This window comes from Carcharodon carcharias, chromosome 18, assembly GCF_017639515.1.
Source record: "Carcharodon carcharias isolate sCarCar2 chromosome 18, sCarCar2.pri, whole genome shotgun sequence".
NCBI lineage: Eukaryota > Metazoa > Chordata > Chondrichthyes > Lamniformes > Lamnidae > Carcharodon > Carcharodon carcharias.
Genome location: NC_054484.1, coordinates 81,307,682 through 81,325,407, shown reverse-complemented (window position 1 = coordinate 81,325,407; position 17,726 = coordinate 81,307,682). Strand labels below are relative to the sequence as shown.

At 44.3% G+C, this 17,726-nt stretch overlaps 1 protein-coding gene across 1 annotated transcript in view; it reads left to right on the top strand.

Moving 5' to 3' along the window:
- The window catches only part of LOC121290467 (diacylglycerol kinase eta-like), a 383,823-nt gene that overhangs the window by 259,010 nt on the left and 107,087 nt on the right, over positions 1 to 17,726 (top strand). Inside the window, exons 12-13 of the mRNA XM_041210907.1 lie at positions 5,685 to 5,776; positions 7,239 to 7,338. Of these exons, the coding sequence (XP_041066841.1) occupies positions 5,685 to 5,776; positions 7,239 to 7,338 (192 nt within the window). The remainder of the gene's footprint in view (positions 1 to 5,684; positions 5,777 to 7,238; positions 7,339 to 17,726) is intronic.

Below are 17,726 nucleotides of genomic sequence, written 5' to 3'. Positions count from 1 at the left end.
ATATTTATTAAATGCCTTGGGATTTTCCTTTATCTTGTCTGCCAATGTTTTTTCATGCTCCCTCTTCGCTCTCCTAAAAAGTAATTAAGTACCACCCCCCCACACTTTCTATACTCCTCTAGGGCTTCCGCTGTTTTCAGCCTTCTGTATCTGCCGTAAGCATCCTTTTTTCTCCTGATCCAATCCTCTATATTGCTTGATATCCAGGGTTCCCTGGACTTTGTTGGTCCTACCCTTCATGTTTACGAAAACATGTTGGCCCTGAACTCTCACTATTTCCTTTTTGAATGAGTTCCACTGCTCTAAAGTAGACTTGCCAACAAGTAGCTTCTCCCAGTCCACTTTGGCCAGATCCTGTCTTATATTGAAATCAGCCTTCCCCCAATTCAGGACCTTTATTCCCAGTCCATCTTTGCCCTTTCTTATAACTATCTTAAATCTTAGAGCTATGGTCACTATCCTCGAAATGCTCCGCCACTGACAATTCTACCACTTGCCTGGCTTCATTCCCTGAAATTAGGTCCAGTACCGCCCCTTTTGTAGGACTTTCTGCAAGGATGCTGGTCCCATTCCAGTTCAGGTGCAATCTGTCTGACTTGTACAGGCCCCACCTTCGCCAGAAACAGACCCAGTGACCCAGGAAACTAAAGCCTTCCCTCCTTCACCATCTCTTCAGCCATGCATTCATCCTCTCTATCCTATTCCTATGCTCACTAGTACGTGGCAAGGAGTAATCCAGAGATTACAACCTTTGAGGTCCTACTTTTTGATCTGCTACCTAGCTCCCTAAATTCTTGTTGCAGGACCTCATCCCTCTTTCTACATATGTCGTTGGTAGCAATGTGAACCACGACCTCTGACTGTTCACCCTCGCCCTTCAGAATGCCCTGCAGCTGTTCTGTGACATCCTTGACTCTGGCACCAGGGAGGCAACACATCATCCTGGAGTCACATCTACGGCCACAGAAGCACCTGTCTGTACCTAGAGTCCGAAACTACAGTGTTAAATTTAAATAAAGGCAATTAGAACATCAAGAAGACAGAGCTGGCTCAAGTGGCATGGGGAATTAGGTTAAATGTAAGACAATACAGAAGTAGTGGCAGACATTTAAGGAGATATTTCATAACACTCAAACAAATATATATTCCATTGAGTAAGGAAGATGCTATGAGAATGATGCATCATCCATGACCAACCAAGAAAATTAAGGATGGAATGACACTGTTGCAAAGATTAGTGGGAAAATTTTAGAAACTGGCAAAGGATGGCTAAAACAAAAGAGAAATTGAAGTTTGAGAGCAAACTAGCAAGAAATTTTTAAAAAGACAGTAAAAGCTTCTACATGTTTATAAAAATGAAAAGATTAGCTAAAATGAGCATTGGCCCCTTAGAGGGTGAGACTGGGAATTAATAATGGGAAACAAGACAGAGACTTTGGACAAGTTGGTCATGGATGATGCATCATTCTCATAGCATCTTCCTTACTCAATGGAATATATATTTGTTTGAGTGTTATGAAATATCTCCTTAAATGTCTTCACAGCAAAAGACGCAAAAATCCCGAGAATATAGAAAATCCTCTTAAAACAATTATGATCACTAGAGGAAAAACTAATGGGACTAAGGGCTGACAAATCCCTGAACCTGATGGTCTGCATTCTTGAGTCTTAGGCTGCAGAAATAGTGGATGCATTGGTTGTAATCTTCCAAAACTCCCTAGATTCTGGAAAGGTTCCAACGGATTGGCGAACCATAATTGTAACATCTCTCTTCAAGGAAAGAGGGAGACAGTAAGCAGGAAACTATAGGCCAGTTAATCTAAACATCTGTCATTGGGGAAAATACTAGAATCCATTATTAAGGAGGTAGTAGCAGGACATTTAGAAAATCATGATACAATCGGGCAGAATCAACATGATTTTGTTAAAGGGAAATCATATTTGAAAAATTCATTAGAGTCTTTTGAGGATGTAACAAGCAGAGTGGATGAAGGAGAAGCAGTAGATGTAGTGTATTTAGATTTCCAAAAGGCATTTGATAAGATGCTGCATAAAAGGTCACAACTCAAGATACGAGCTCATGGTGTTGGGATGATATCTTGACATGGAAAGAGGATTGGCTAACTAACAGGAAACAGAGGGTTGGAATAAACAGGTCACTTTCAGTTTGACAAACCGTAACAAGTGCAATGCTGCAGGGATCGGCGCTGGGGCCTCAAAAATTTATGATTTACATTACAGCCTGTGCCTTCATCTAAGAATGAATGTAACCAAATTTGGTGATGATACAAAGATAGGCGGAAAGCAAGTAATGAGAAGGATATAAAGCACCTTTAAAGAGATGTAGATCGGTTAAGTGAGTGGGCAAAAAATTGGCAGATGGCGTATAGTATAGGAAAATGTAAGGTTGTCCACTTTAGAAGGAGGATTAGAAAAGCAGAATATTTAAATGGGGGGAGACGTAGAATGTTGTGGTACAGAGGGATCTGGGTCCTTGTATATGAATCACAAAAAGATAGCATGCAGGTACAGCAAGTAATTAGGGAGACAAATGGTATGTTGGACTTTATTACATGGGAGATGGAGTAAGAACATAAGAAATTGGAGCAGGAATAGGCCCTCTAGCCTGCTCTGCCATTCAGTAAAATGGGTGGTCTGATTGCAGCTTTAACTCCACTTTCCTGCCTGTTCCCCATAACCTTTGACTCTCTTGTCAATCAAAAATCTAACTCGGCCTTGAATATATTCAATGACCCAGCCTCAGCTGCTTTCTGGGGAAGAGAATTCCAAACACTAACAACTCTGAGAGAAGAAATTCCTCCTCATCTCTGTCTTAAATGGGAGACCCACTATTGTGAAGCTGTGAACCCTAGTTTTAGGTTCCCCTATGAGGGACCTCAATAGAGTGGATAGGAAGGACCTATTTTTGTTAGCATGGAGTACAATAACCAAGGGGCAATGATTTAAAGTAACTGGTGGAAGAATTAGAGGGGAGGTGAGGAGCAATTTTATCACTCAGATAATATTGAGGGCCAGGAACCCACTGCCTGAATCAGCAATAGAGGCAGAAACCCTCATCACATTGAAAAAAACAGTTGAATATGCACTGAGGTATATAAAAATAGGGAAGTTTTCCTAAACTGTGCGGGGCATTGGTGGGACCGCATCTGGAGTACTGTGTACTGATCTGGTCTCCTTACTATGGAGGGATATACTTGAATTGGAAGCAGTTCAGAGAAGGTTCACTTAGCTGATTTCTAGGATGAAGGGGATTGCCCTTTACTCATTGCCTATACTCATTGGAGTTTAGAAGAATGAGAGGTAATCTTATTAGAACATAGAAGATTCTGAAGGGGTTTGACAGGATAGATGCTGAGAGGATCTCCTTATGGAGAAACCTAAAACTACAGGCCACAGTTTAAAAATAAGGGGTATCCCATTTAAGTCTGTGAGATGAGAAATTTCTTCTCTCTGAGGGTTGCTCCACTTTGGAATTCTTTCCCACAGAGAGGAGTGGAGGCTGGGTCAGTGAATATATTCAAGTCTGAGTTAGATTTTTAAGGTTGGACTTTCACCATCGAGGCAGGTGGCTCGAGTCAGAAAATTTCCCAGTTAGCCGTACCCACCTCAGCGGGTGGGGGGTGGGGTGGCGGGAGCGGGAGGGGGAGGGGGGGTGCGGAAAGGTGCCTCGAATGCCCATGATTTTTGCTCCGGGGTGGATGTGGGGATAAACTCGGACCCACTGACCCCGGATATAGATGAGCGGCGGCTACAGGGACTGCCAAGTGGTGAGGTGAGCTGGTTAAAAGACCTGTCTAGGTTCCCTAGGACCTGTCCCAGTTGTTTAATTAAATACTAGGTCCTCTAGTCCTCACCCCTCACACCCTATCACAGCGCCACTCACTCTCTATGCCTCATCCATGCTGACTCATGCCACTTCACTTACCTCCAGTGCCCCCTCATACCTGCCATGCTAACTCATGCCCACTACCCACCACCCACCACCAATGGCCCCTCATCAGCAGTGTGCACCATCTAAAAGGTACGCTGCAGAAACTCAGCAAGGCTCCTTTGATAGCACCCTGCAAACCCTTGGCCTCTACCGCCTGGAAGGATAAAGGCTATAGATGCCTGGTACACCACCACCTGGAAGCTCCCCTCCAAATCACTCACCATCCTGACTTGGAAATATATCGCCGTTCCTTCACTGTTGCTGGGTCAAAATCCTGGGACTCCCTCCCTAACAGCACTGTAGGTACCTACACCACTTGGACTGCAGCGGTTCAAGAAGGCAGCTGACCACCACTTTCTCAAGGGCAATTAAGGATGGGCAATAAAAATGCTGGCCTAGCCAGCAACGCTCATTTCCCGTGAAAGAATTTTTAAAAAGTGACCCCGCACTCCTTTCATTTCAATTATTCACTTTGCCTCCACTCTAAACTTTCTGACCTTGGCCTACTGCATTGTTCAAAGGAAGCTCCTTCTGGACTCAACATTGAGTTCAACAATTTTAGATCATAAACTCTGCCTCCATTTTGATTCATGATGATTTTTATTTTTGTTGTTTCTTTTGTCTCATGTTTCTTTCTTTATTCCTTCACTTTACATTTGGATGGCTGTTATCCTGCCATTCACACTTCATCTGGACACCTGCTTTGTTTCTGTACCTGTCCCATGACAACTCTCTGGCATTTGTATCTTGAATTTTTGTCATTTAATCTTTCCTGTCCTCCACCCTATCACAGAACTTCCCTTTCGTTCTTCTACAATCCCTCCCCCACCACCCCCCAACCCCCCTCTCTTCCACTGGCTCAAAATCAATTTCATTTCCATCTCAATTCAGCTCTGAAGAAAGGTTCTTGACCAGAAACATCAACTTTGTTTCTCTCCACAGATGCTGCCTGGTCTGCTGAGTATTTCCAGCATTTTCTGTTTTTATATAAATTCTGAGGAGTAGATAATTTTAAAAAATTCATTTACTGGATGTGGGCATCGCTTGCTAGCCCATCCCTAGTTGCCCTTGAGAAGATGGTGGCGAACTGCCTTCTTGAACTGCTGCAGTCCATGTGGTGTAGGTGCACCCACAGTGCTGTTTGGGAGGGAGTTCCAGGATTTTGACCCAGTGACAGGAAGGAACGGCAATCCATTGACGTTTCCAGTGCCTAGGCCAATGCCAGGTGGTCTGTCTGGTTTCATTCCTTTTTATTGACTTTTTAGCGGTTTGATACAACTGAGTGGCTTGCTAGGCTATTTCAGAGGACATTTAAGAATCAATCACATTACTGTGGATCTAGAGTCACATGTAGGCCAGAGCAGGTAAGGACATTAGTGAACTAGAAGGGTTTTTACGACAATCAACAATGGTTTCATGGTCATCATTAGACTTTTAATTCCATAATTTCATTGAATTCAAATTCCACCATCTGGTGGGATTCAAATCCGGGTCCCCAGAGCGTTAACCCGGGTCTCTGGATTACCAGACCAGTGACAATACCACTATGCCACTGCCTCCCCTTAACAGTAAGTGCCTGCAGAATATTGTGCATGCATGTGGGTATACGTAGGAGACATCAGCTGTGTTTCTATTCAATAATGATGCAATATAATCAAAGATAAATGCCATTGGGTGGCCTGGATCTTTGGTTAATCCACTGCACCTGGGATGTCTAACCTTTCCCTCCCAGTTTCAGATATCGGCCTATGAGGATTCGGTTGCTGCTCACCTCACCAAGATCCTCAACTCCGACCAACATTCTGTTGTAATATCTTCTGCCAAGTGAGTCACTTGATGCATGAAATATCTATGCAAGAATGTTAGTTGCTTCTTGACTTTATACGGAACACTAGGGAATTAAAAATGATCTGCATGTTGGATATATTATTTGATCTGAGGGAAATAGTGTAACAGAATCGACAGAGCTCTGACAGCAGCTGCCCTCTGCTTGCTTTAACAAAAAGTCAAGCAGAATAAATTTGTTTACATGCTTGTAAGTGAAAACATTGGGTCATGAAAGTGCATCTACACAAATGCAGATTTGCATAACTTGTGTGCTCTAAAATTCAAAAGGTACCAACATGACATACAGTTTCAGCCAATACTTCAAACAATTAGAAATAAACTGGCAATGTTCCAGATTTTATTCGGTTCAGCTGAGTTTGCTTCTCTGGCCTTGAACAAAATAATTTAACAAAAGCAATGAAAGAACTGGAAGGTCTCAGAGACGCACAGACACAATCAATGGACATGGTCCAAAGGCAACACATTGGATCAGAACAGTCAAAAGAGCCCTGCCCACCCAAAATAGGGAGGTTTATGCTGTTGTTAAATGTTCTCATCGCTCCTTGGATAAAGAAGTTAACAGAGTACATTCAAAGTTACTTCACACAATAATCTATTGGCATGAAAATATGAAGCAATTCATGCTTTCAATGAATAAACTGAGTTAATGATTCACTTGAGCATATTGATGAAGGTTCAACATTATTAATGTGGCCAGGTCTACAGCACTGCTCTATTGAGAACAGGAACAAATCACTGGGCCATTTCACGCTAATGCATCTCAAATAAACTCCCACACCATCTCATTTATTGTTCCCAGATTTCCATGACAAATTTTAAATGATGTTCCACAGCACAGGTGATGAGTGTCGTACTTGTTATCAATTATGAAACAAAAGACACTTGCCTAAATCAGTACAACAGCTATTAAGATGCAATAAATGGCTGAGTTAATGAGTTGTGTGTTGTGTGAAGCACCTTTGCTTCAGCCCTTTGCTGTGATTCTTGATCATGGATACAGTGAAAACCAAATTTATGGACTACTGCTACCGAATGCTTCATAATTCCTAGATGCTCCAGTGTAACCAAGGACTAATTTCTAGGACACTGCTGTCAGGAAACCTGGCAGAAAAATCAGTTGGGCAATATGAAATAGTGTTATTGTAAAGAGAGGTTTTTGGCTCACTTTGTCTATTAATTGTAGAAATATTGGACATGGGGAGAAGGACTGTCAGCCGGGTATTGAAGAGCCCATTCACTTTATAATTGGCCATTGGAAGGTGGTGTGCTATGAGAATGGGTGTGTTGGGTGACCAGGCTCAGGGATGTGGAGAAGGGATGGTTGGAGGCAGGAAGTAAATTGGTGAGACCGTCAGACATCTTTTCAACCAGATTTGGAAACCTAATTAAGGATGGAGCACTAATGTAATCAGACCAATTTTCACATTTTGTTTACTAGAATCCTGTGTGAGACTGTGAAGGACTTTGTTGCCAAAGTTGGAAAATCATACGAAAAGACCAACGAAAGTACAGAAGAGAGTGAAACGCTGGCCAATAAAGTAAGGGTTAAGACGTATTATTTTGAGGCACTTTTTTGAATTGCGCTGCAAGTGTGTATTCTAATGCAGAGGCAGTAAAGAAGGCAAATGGTATGTTGCCTTCATAGCCAGAGGATTTGAGTACAGAAAAGGGGATGTCTTGCTGCAACTGTACCACACCTGGAATATTGTGTGCAGTTTTGCTCTCCTTATCTATAGAGGGAGTACAGCAAAGGTTTACCCGACTGATTCCTGGGATGGTGGGACTGACATATGAGGAGAGATTGAGTCGATTAGGATTATATTCGCTGGAGTTCAGAAGAATGAGGGGGGATCTCATAAAAACCTATAAAATTCTGACAGGGTAGATGCAGGAAGGATGTTCCCAATGGTGGGTGAGTCCAGAACCAGGAGTCACAGTCTGAGGATATGGGGTAGACCGTTTAGGACAGAGATGAGGAGAAATATCTTCACCCAGAGAGTGGTGAGCCTGTCGTTACCACAGAAAGTAGTTGAGACCAAAACATTGTATGTTTTCAAGTAGGAGTTAGATAAAGCTCTTGGGGCGAAAGCGATCAAAGGGCATGGGGAGAAAGCGGGAGCAGGCAGTTGAGCTGGATGATCAGCTATGATCATAATGAATGGCGGAGCAGGCTCAAAGGACCGAATGGCCTACTCCTGCTCCTAGTTTTTATGTTTCTAATACAGCACTGTGGCAGAAGGTTGTGCAGGAAGGCTTGAACCCATTGTGCAGGCAGAATTTCCATTGCAGTAGCAAGGGAGTGCCGTCTTTTGGAGGTGACATTAAAATAAGGTTCCATCTACTCTCTTAACTGGATGTTAAAAGATCATTTCTTTAAAGAAGACCAATAGAATTCTCCCCAGTGTCCTGCTCGGCATTTATCCCTCAACCTTCATTGGAGCTTAGAAGAATGAGAAATGATCTGATTGAAACATATAAGATTCTGAGGTGGAGTAACGGGAGATGCTGAGAGGGTGGACCAGATTTTCGCAAAGTCAGAAAGACACTGGAGACCTTTAAAAATGGTGGGCAGGACCCGGATGCAGAAGCCCTGCCACCATTTCCGACTGACCCAATTTTTGCCGGTAAGGGAAAGGGAACAGGCTGTGATTTCCACAGGAAGAAACTGGAACTCAGCAAGACCATTTGAGTATAGTGCTGAATTCAACAGGCCTTACTTTGGCTGTTCCAAGGGCCTTGACCCACAAAGTAGGTGTCATAAATTGATGGAGTAGATGTAAATGCTCTTGAAGGGAGGATAAGGTCAGTATAATTATTATGATTTGAAGTTTTGTTTAAATTCCTTGCTCTTTAAGCTTTAAAAAAGCTGTAACTATCACTGAGAAGTTCAAAAAAAAACCCTCAGTCTGTCAGTCAAAGTCACCTAGCAATTAGATGCAGGTTAGGGAAAAAATAGCATCTGGTTGTGCAGTTTCAATAGCATTCTTTGTTTACATTTTCCCAAGGGCTACCATTATGCCATTATGAATGCTTGCCTGCATTTCAAAAACTACAATCATCTGAGCAGTGGGTACTGAATTCACAGTTTGATAGTTTAAAGAGGCTATTCAAGAATTAATTGTCTTTAATGTGGGGACTGAATAGAAGTTTGTTTTTGTAAGAGGTGAACCACCTGTGATTTACAAAGCTGTAAATGGATTTTATGAATGGGAGTTATTTTTCACTATCAAGTGTGTAGGAATGAGAGCTGTATTAGATTGTTAGAAGTTTTTTTTCATCTCCATGTGGCTCTTGAGGCCTGCCCATGGTGGATACTGGGAGAGTGACAATGGAGGTGGCATGGAGAGTATGAAGGGCCTGGGGAAATGGTTGGCATTGAGTTGGCAAGGAGGGTATGGGGGGCCATGTGGAGTGGATGGGTGCACAAGTTGGCATTAAATTAACAAGGAGGTGACATGGAATGTATGGGGATGAATGGGTTGGTAGGTATGAGGGGTGAGGGCTGGAGGGCTTAACAACCTCTAAAACAAACTAGGATGAAGTTCCAGAGACCAAGCACCAGCCCTCCCCTTGGCCACCAATGCTCTGCCCCTGGGATCGGGAGGTCCAATTTCATTCAGCACCCAAACCTGCACCGTTCCCACCAACCATTCAGTGACAGGAACAGTGATATATTTTCCAAGTCAGGATGGTGAGTGGCTTGGAAGAGAACTTTCAGGTAGTGGTGTCCAATGCATCTGCTGCCCTTGTCCTTCTAAGTTTTGAAGGTGCTGTTGAAGGAGTTACATGAATCACAAAAAGTTAGCATGCAGATGCAGGTACAGTAAGTGATTAGGAAGGCAAATGGAATCTTGGCATTTATTGCAAGGGGAATGGAATATGAAAGTAAAGAAGTTTTACTGCAGCTGTACAGGGCCTTGGTGAGACCATATCTAGAATACTGTGTAGAAATTTGGTCTCCTTATTGAAACATACAAGATCCTGAGGGGACTTGATAGGGTAGGTACCGGGAGAATGTTTCCACTTGTAGGAGAGACTAGAACCAGGGGATACATTTTGAGAACAAGCGGTCCACCGTTTAAGATTGAGATGAGGAGAATTTTTTTCTCTTGAAGAGCCATTAGTTGTGGAATTCCCTTCCTCAGAAAGCAGTGGAGGTTGGGTCATTGAATTTATTCAAGGCTGAATTAGACAGATTTTTGATGGTCAAGAGAGTTGAGGGTTATGAGGGGCAGAAGGCAAAGTGGAGCTGAGACACAATGAGATCAGCCATGATCTTATTGAATGGTGGAGCAGGCTTGAAGGGCCAAATGGCCTGCTTCTAAGTCCTGTGTTCCTATATTCCTATTTTAAAATCAGGAGCTACATTTAGAAGAGAATATTTAACCATAACTGGTCAAAGCAGAAAAGGCAGTGACTGACAGCAAGTCAATCATCAGTTTAAAGACCAAGAACTGTTAATATTTTGGGCATAAACCTTATTGAAGGAACATGTTATTTATGAGATGTAGGAACAATAACAACAGAAATCTTTTTACTCTGAAGGTTGAATGCACGACCAGCTTAGTGGTTGAAGCAGAGAGTGTGTGAACACTTTAGAATAGTTTGAATAGCTGGGCGAAGGAAAAGGTGATGAAATGAAATGGGTTTAGAATATAAAAAATAAAAACAAAAAACTACGGATGCTGGAAATCCAAAACAAAAACAGAATTACCTGGAAAAACTCAGCAGGTCTGGCAGCATCGGCGGAGAAGAAAAAAGTTGAAGTTTCGAGTCCTCATGACCCTTCAACAGAACTGAGTAAATATTAGGAGAGGGGTGAAATATAAGCTGGTTTAAGGTGGGGGGAGAGAAGTGAGTGGTTGGGAGTCCCTACAACCACCACCACCCCCCCCCACTTCTCTCCCCCTAACTCCCCCCCACCCCCACCTTAAACCAGCTTATATTTCACCCCTCTCCTAATTTTACTTAGTTCTGTTGAAGGGTCATGAGGAATCGAAACGTCAACCTTTTTCTTCCCCGCCGATGCTGCCAGACCTGTTGAGTTTTTCCAGGTAATTCTGTTTTTGTTTTGGGTTTAGAATAAGATTTGTGTGGACTGGTTGGACCAAATAGGTTTTTTAACCGTTGTGATTTCTATAAAATTCTAAATCTATGCAATTCACATTTAATACTGCTGGCTGCCCTCCTTTGGCTGCTTACTTAGCTCAAGAACCTGAAGAACAGTTCGAGCCAGAGGAGATTACAGAGATCGAAAAGGATGAGGCCATGCTTGGATTTGAAAACAAAGATGAGAATTTTGGAATTGATTCCTTTGTCAGCACATTCTTAGGACTGAATTCCTTGTAGCCATATCTTAACAAGACCCAATTTTCATGGGACAAAAACAAAAATAGCTGGAAAAACTCAGCCGGTCTGACAGCAACTGCAGAGAGGAACACGGTTAATGTTTCGAGTCCATATGATTCTTCAACAGAACTAAAGAAACATAGAGATGTGGTGAAATATAAGCTCATTGAGGGGGGTGAGACAGGTAGAGCTGGATAGAGGGCCAGTGATAGGTGGAGGCAAAGAAGAGATTACCAAAGATGTCATAGACAAAAGGACAAAGGGGTATTGACAGTGGTGATATTATCTAAGGAATGTGCTAATGGTGACATCAAGGGTGGAAAGCAGCACAAGCACGTGACAGATAGCCCTAGTGGGGGTGGGGTGGGGGGAAGGGATCGAAATGAGCTAAAAGATGGAGATAAAACAATAGATCGAAATAAATTTAAAAATAGGAAAAGGAATGAGAAAAGAAAAATATATTTTAAAAATTATAAATTATTGGAAAAAAGCGGATCGGAAAGTGGGTGGGGACAGAGGAGAGAGGTCACGATCTGAAGTTGTTGAACTCAATGTTAAGTCCGGAAGGCTGTAGAGTGCCTAGTCGGAAGATGAGGTGCTGTTCCTCCAGTTTGTATTGAGCTTCACTGGATCATTGCAGCAGGCCAAGGACAGACGTGTGGGCTTGAGAGCAGGGTGGTGTGTTGAAATGGCAAGCGACAGGGAGGTCTGGGTCATGCTTGCAGACAGACCGAAGGTGTTCCGCAAAGCGGTCACCCAGTCTGTGTTTGGTCTCTCCAATGTAGAGGAGGCCAATTGGGAGCAGCGAATGCAGTAGACTAAATTGAGGGAAGTGCAAGTGAAGTGCTGCTTCACTTGAAAGGAGTGTTTGGGCCCTTGGACGGTGAGGAGGGGGGAAGTAAAGGGGCAGGTGTTACACCTCCTGTGGTTGCTGTGGGAGGGGGTTGAGGTGTAGGCGGTGAGGGTGCAGTGGACCAGGGTGTCCTGGAGGGAACGATTCCTGCGGAATGCTGCAGGTGGTGGGTGGGGGGGGGCTGGTGGAGAGATGTGTTTGGTGGTGGCATCACGCTGAAGTTGGCAGAAATGGCGGAGGATGGTCCTTTGAATGTGGAGGCTGGTGGGGTGATAAGTGAGGACAAGGGGGTCCCTATCATGTTTCTGGGAGGGAGAGGAAGGAGTGAGGGTGAATGCATAGGAGATGGGCCAGACACAGTTGAGGGCCCTGTCAACCACTGTGGGTGGAAAACCTTGTCTAAGGAAGACATGTCAGAGGAACTGTTTTGGAAAGTGGCATCATCAGAACAGATGCGACGGAGGCGAAGGAACTGAGAGAATGGGATGGAGTCCTTACAGGAAGCGGGGTGTGAGGAGCTGTAGTCAAGGTAGCTGTGGGAGTCGGTAGGCTTGTAATGAATATTGGTGGACAGTCTATCACCAGAAATTGAGACAGAGGGGTCAAGGAAAGGGAGATAAGTGTCAGTGATGGACCATGTGAAAATGATGGAGGGATGGAAATTGGAAGCAAAATTAATAATTTTTTCAGGTCCACAGAAGAGAGCATGAAGCAGCACCGAAGCAGTCATCAATGTACCAGAGAAAGAGTTGTGGGAGGTGGCCTGAGTAGGACTGGAATAAGGAATGTTCCACATACCTTATAAAGAGGCAGGCATAGCTGGGGCCCATGCAGGTACCCACAACCATACCTTTTTTATTTGGAGGAAGTGAGATGAGTTTAAGGAGACATTGTTCAGTGAGAAAACAAGTTCAGCCAGATGGAGGAGAGTAGTGGTGGATGGGGATTGTTCGGGCCTCTGTTTGAAGAAGAAGCAGAGAGCCCTCAGACCATCCCGGTGGGGGATGGAAGTGTAGAGGGATTGGATGTCCATGGTGAAGAGGAGGTGACTGGGCCAGGGAACTGGAAATTGTTGATATGATGTAGGGTGTCAGAGGAATCACGGATGTAGGTGGGAAGAGACTGAACAAGGGGAGAGAGAATGGAGTCAAGATAGGAAGAAATGAATTCCATGGGGCAGGAACAGGCTGACACGATCGGTCTGCTGGGACAGTTCTGTTTGTGGATTTTGGGTAGGAAGTAGAAGCGGGCTGTCCGAGGTTGGGCGACTATCAGGTTGGAAGCTGTGGGAGGAAGATTCCCAGAGGAGATGAGGTCAGTAACAGTCCTGGAAACAATGGCTTGATGTTCAGTGGTGGGGTCATGGTCCAGGGAGAAGTTGCAGGAAGTGTCTGCAAGTTGTCGCTCAGCCTCTGCGAGGTAGAGGTCAGTGCGCCAGACAACAACAGCACCACCCTTGTCAGCAGGTTTGATGACAATGTCAGGGTTGGACCTGAGAGAACGGAGTGCAGCAAGTTCAGAAAGAGACAGGCTAGAGTGGATGAGAGGCGCAGAGAAATTGAGATGACTGATGTCACGCCGACATTTCTCAATGAAAAGATCAAGTGCAGGTAAGAATCCAGAGGGAGGGGTCCAGGTTGGGGGGAGAATATTGGAGGTGGGTAAAAGTGTTGAATGGGGAGACGACTCCTACCTAAAAAAGTGAGCACGGAGACAAAGGCGGCAGAAGAAGAGTTCAGCATCATGCCGAGCCCAGAATTCATTGAGGTGAGGGCATAAGGGTATGAAATTAAGTCCTTTGCTGAGCCCTGAATGTTCAGCATCAGAGAGGGGAAGGTCAGGGGGTATGGTGAATACATGGCTTGGGCTGGGGTTAAAAGACAGGATGGGGTCAGCGGGACGGGCAGGGGTGTTGGTGTCGATGAATTGTTCGAGCTTGCATTCCTTTGCACCTGAAAGAAAGAGACAAAGTTTCTTGTTGAGGCGTCGGATGAGACGAAGAATAAAATGAAACTGGGGGCAAGGACAGCTTAGAGATAGGGTGAATTGGTGCTGCTGGAGGGAGAGGTCGAGTGTGTTCATATGGCGGTGCATGGTACTGAATGTGGATCTCAGGATGTGATGGGAACAGCAGTCTGAGGAACGTTGTATGTCCCCGAGATACCTGTAATCCTGGGTGGGTTCGAAACATGAGGGATAGAACTTCAGTTGGAATCCACGTGGGGTAAGTTGGAGACGGAGGTAGTCACTAAGGAAGGAAATATGGCTGTGAAAGCGAGCTTTAGTAAACACTTTGTCAAACACCAGGAGAGAAATGGAAAGCAATGAAGGTGAACAGGGCAAAAGAGACAAGCGGAAATCCTGTCGGACAGAAGAACAGTACTTCTTCAAGGTGGGCGTTCTTGGAAGAGAAGTGGCAGTCAATAAAGCACTCAGATAAAAGCAAAATACTGTGGATGCTGGAAATCTGAAACAAAAACTAAAATAGCTGGAAAAACTGAGCAGGTCTGACAGCATCTACGGAGAGGAACACAGTTAACATTTCGAGTCCATGTGACTCTTCATCAGAACTAAAGAAATATAGAGATGTGGTGAAATATAAGCTGTTTGAGGGGGGTGGGACAGGTAGAGCTGTCTATCTGCCTGGGCATTTGTTGTTGCTGGGTGATAAAGAAGCTAGGCTTGGCTATATAATGGAGGATCTGTTTGTCTCTACTGGCTGCACTCACACCTTGTAACAAATGTATTAATCACTGCAATCGATCTCAGGGAAATGTATTAAAATCAACAGAAGGTTTCTTCCCTGTTGCCCAGGCAACATGTGGAAAACACTTATTTTCGCAGTCCATTTTTATGATCTGGAATGCACTGTCTGAAAGGGTGATGAAAGCAGATTTAATTGTAATTTTCAACAGGAAATTGGATATATACTTGAAAAGGAAACATTGGCAGGGCTGTATTGAAAGAGCAGGAGATTGGGACCAATTGGATAGCTCTTTCAAAGAGCTGGCACAGGTGCATTGAAGTAAATGGCCTCCTTCTGTGCTGTATGATCCTGTGAGAGCTAAGAGACAATATAAAACTGAAAGGAAAAGCATAGGAAAATGCAAAAAAACTAACACAGACACTCAGAAAGATCACCAACACAAAGTCACAAAACCAATAGTGAGTGCTAATAAAATAAGAGCCTGAAAAGAGATTTGCAAGGGATATGAAAATCAGCACTCTTTTTTTACTGTTGTTTTGAGACAAAGATGGTGGTCAGCAGCATTGTGGGTCCCTTGAAACCAAATGATGATCTTATCAGTGAAAAGAAAGAATGGCAGGCATGTTGGATAATTATAGCAGAGGAAGACGTCAGCATGTCAGACATCCCAAGGAAACTATCATTGAATCAGGGATGGGAATTCACCAAAATTACTCTAAGCAAAATAACTGCAATGAAGGCAATAATGGCACTAAACAGTGACACATCCCAAGGGCCAAATGGTTTCAATTCCAGGGTTTTTAAGGAAGTAGATAAGAAGATTGCCCTAACTATAGTCTGTCAAATAAAACCAGAAAATGCTGGAAAAGCTCAGCAGGTCTGACTGTTTTTATTTCAGATTTCCAGCTTCTGCAGCATTTTGGTTTTGCTTAGTGTATAATCTTTCAAAGTTCTCTCAATTCAGGAACCCTCCTTTAGATTCAATAATTATGCTTGTCACTCTGCTGTTTAAGAAAGATGAGAAGAAAACCGAGGAATTAGTTAGCCAAATATCTGTTAGAATAGTAGGGCAGAATTTTCAATCTCTGGAGGATGTCAGCTTGGAGGTGGCTGAGCAATATTCCAGCTCTCCAATCCAGTCTCACCTCCCAGCAATTTTGATTTTTGACAGAGGCATCATGACTGGTGGATTGACAAACATCTTGAACACAGTGATTCAGCATGTAAATGAGGCACTTAGCTTTCTGCCCTTTAACTATCTTTGACTGCAGGCACAGGGACTATGGGTCACAACCACATCCCTAAGTAGGAGATAGCATTATGGCAGGGGCCAAGTCATAGAGGCAGGCCCACTTAATACCAGTGTACTGAAGAGAGTGGCTCTGAGCTGCTCAGGCAGTGGCACACACTGACCATTGAGAGTGCAAAGGTCTCATGGGTGTAACTCTATAGCACTGGAACAGATGTGGGAGAGAGAGTCTACAGGGGTATAGGATGGGGGGCTGGGGGTTCCAGGTAGCTGTGATATTGCTTCTGGAGGCAAGGAAGCCAAACAGATTGAGCTACTTGGATTTGGGGACCAATAGTGATGTGCAGGCCACTGGTTTGGGCTAAAAGAATAATGAGCAAGGAGGGAATGAAGGCAGCCTCCTCCAGATAGGGTATCCTGACAAGAATTAACTTCCTGAATCTAACGGAGCATCAGAGCCCCTGAAGAATGCACCTATCAAGGTGGATAGCAGCAGAATTGTATGCCCTGGGTGAAAGGCCTCCAGCCACATTGGCACGCCTACCAGTAGCAACAAAGTGATTGTGGTGCTGAACTGCTTTACCTCTGAGCCCTTCCGAATGGTGGCAACAGAGCTCAGTGGTATCTCGCAGTTGGCTGCCCTTCACAGCATGTGGGAGTTCACAGATACCCTGTTTAAAAGGGCATTGTATTATATAGAGTTCACCAGCAATGAGGCCACACAGGCACAGAGGCCAGAAGGGTTAGTATCTGTTGCTGGACCCCCCATAAGTGCAGGTGATTGTTGTCTGCAACTGTATGGCCATCAAGGCGCTAAATGGGAAAAGAAATCCCAAGACAGTGACTTGGGGATCCAGGTACAGAAATTATTAAAATGCTGTGAATGGGTATTGAAGATAATCAAAGTGGCTAACAGAATACTGGCCTTTATGCTTACGGCAAAATTCCCCAGGTGGTCTTCCCACTGCCCTACCACCCACAGTTGATTTGTCCACAATTTTACAGGGAGGCGGACGAGCCAGAAGGACCCTCACAGGCCCCTTTTCCTGATTGGTGACTCCCCTCACCCCCAGAAGGTCTGCCCCTCCTGGTTACTCCCTTCTCCCTGTGTGTCAGTCAAGGCCCAACCCACACCCCCAGGGCCTCCTACCCTGCCCCTTTCCAGCACTTACCTCCCATCTGGATCCTGGCTTTTCTTCACTGACTGGTGTAGTCTTAATCAGATTGGCCGGCACTTCACTGAAATGGGACTCCCTCCTGAGTGAGGGGCAGAAGTTTCACCTCCAGACAAGTAATGCTCCTCAGAATGTTAAATGGCGGAGGGGCAGTCAACATCAGTGGGTAAGTGTTCTGGTCCAAGTCTTTGGGCTGGGGTGGGGGCTGGGGGAAGTGGGAGACACAATGGTGGAATCACACCATCCATTAAATTCTGCCCATAGAGAACTAGAAACACCCAAGTGGGTAGAGGTTATTCTACAGATACACAAAGCCCTGGTTAGACCATTAAGATAAAAGGAAAATACTGTGGATGCTAGAAATCTGAAACAAAAACAGAAAATGCTGGAAAAACTCAGCAGGTCTTTCAGCATCTGTCGAGAGAGAAACAGAGTTAATGTTTCGAGTCTGTATGGCGTTTTGATCCTTTGAATGCAGAGGCTGGTGGGAGGTTTGGGAGGGAGAGGAAGGTGTGAGGGCAGAGGCGCAGGAGATAGGTCGGACACGGTTGAGGACCCTTTTAACCACCGTGGGGGGTAAACTTCGGTTAAGG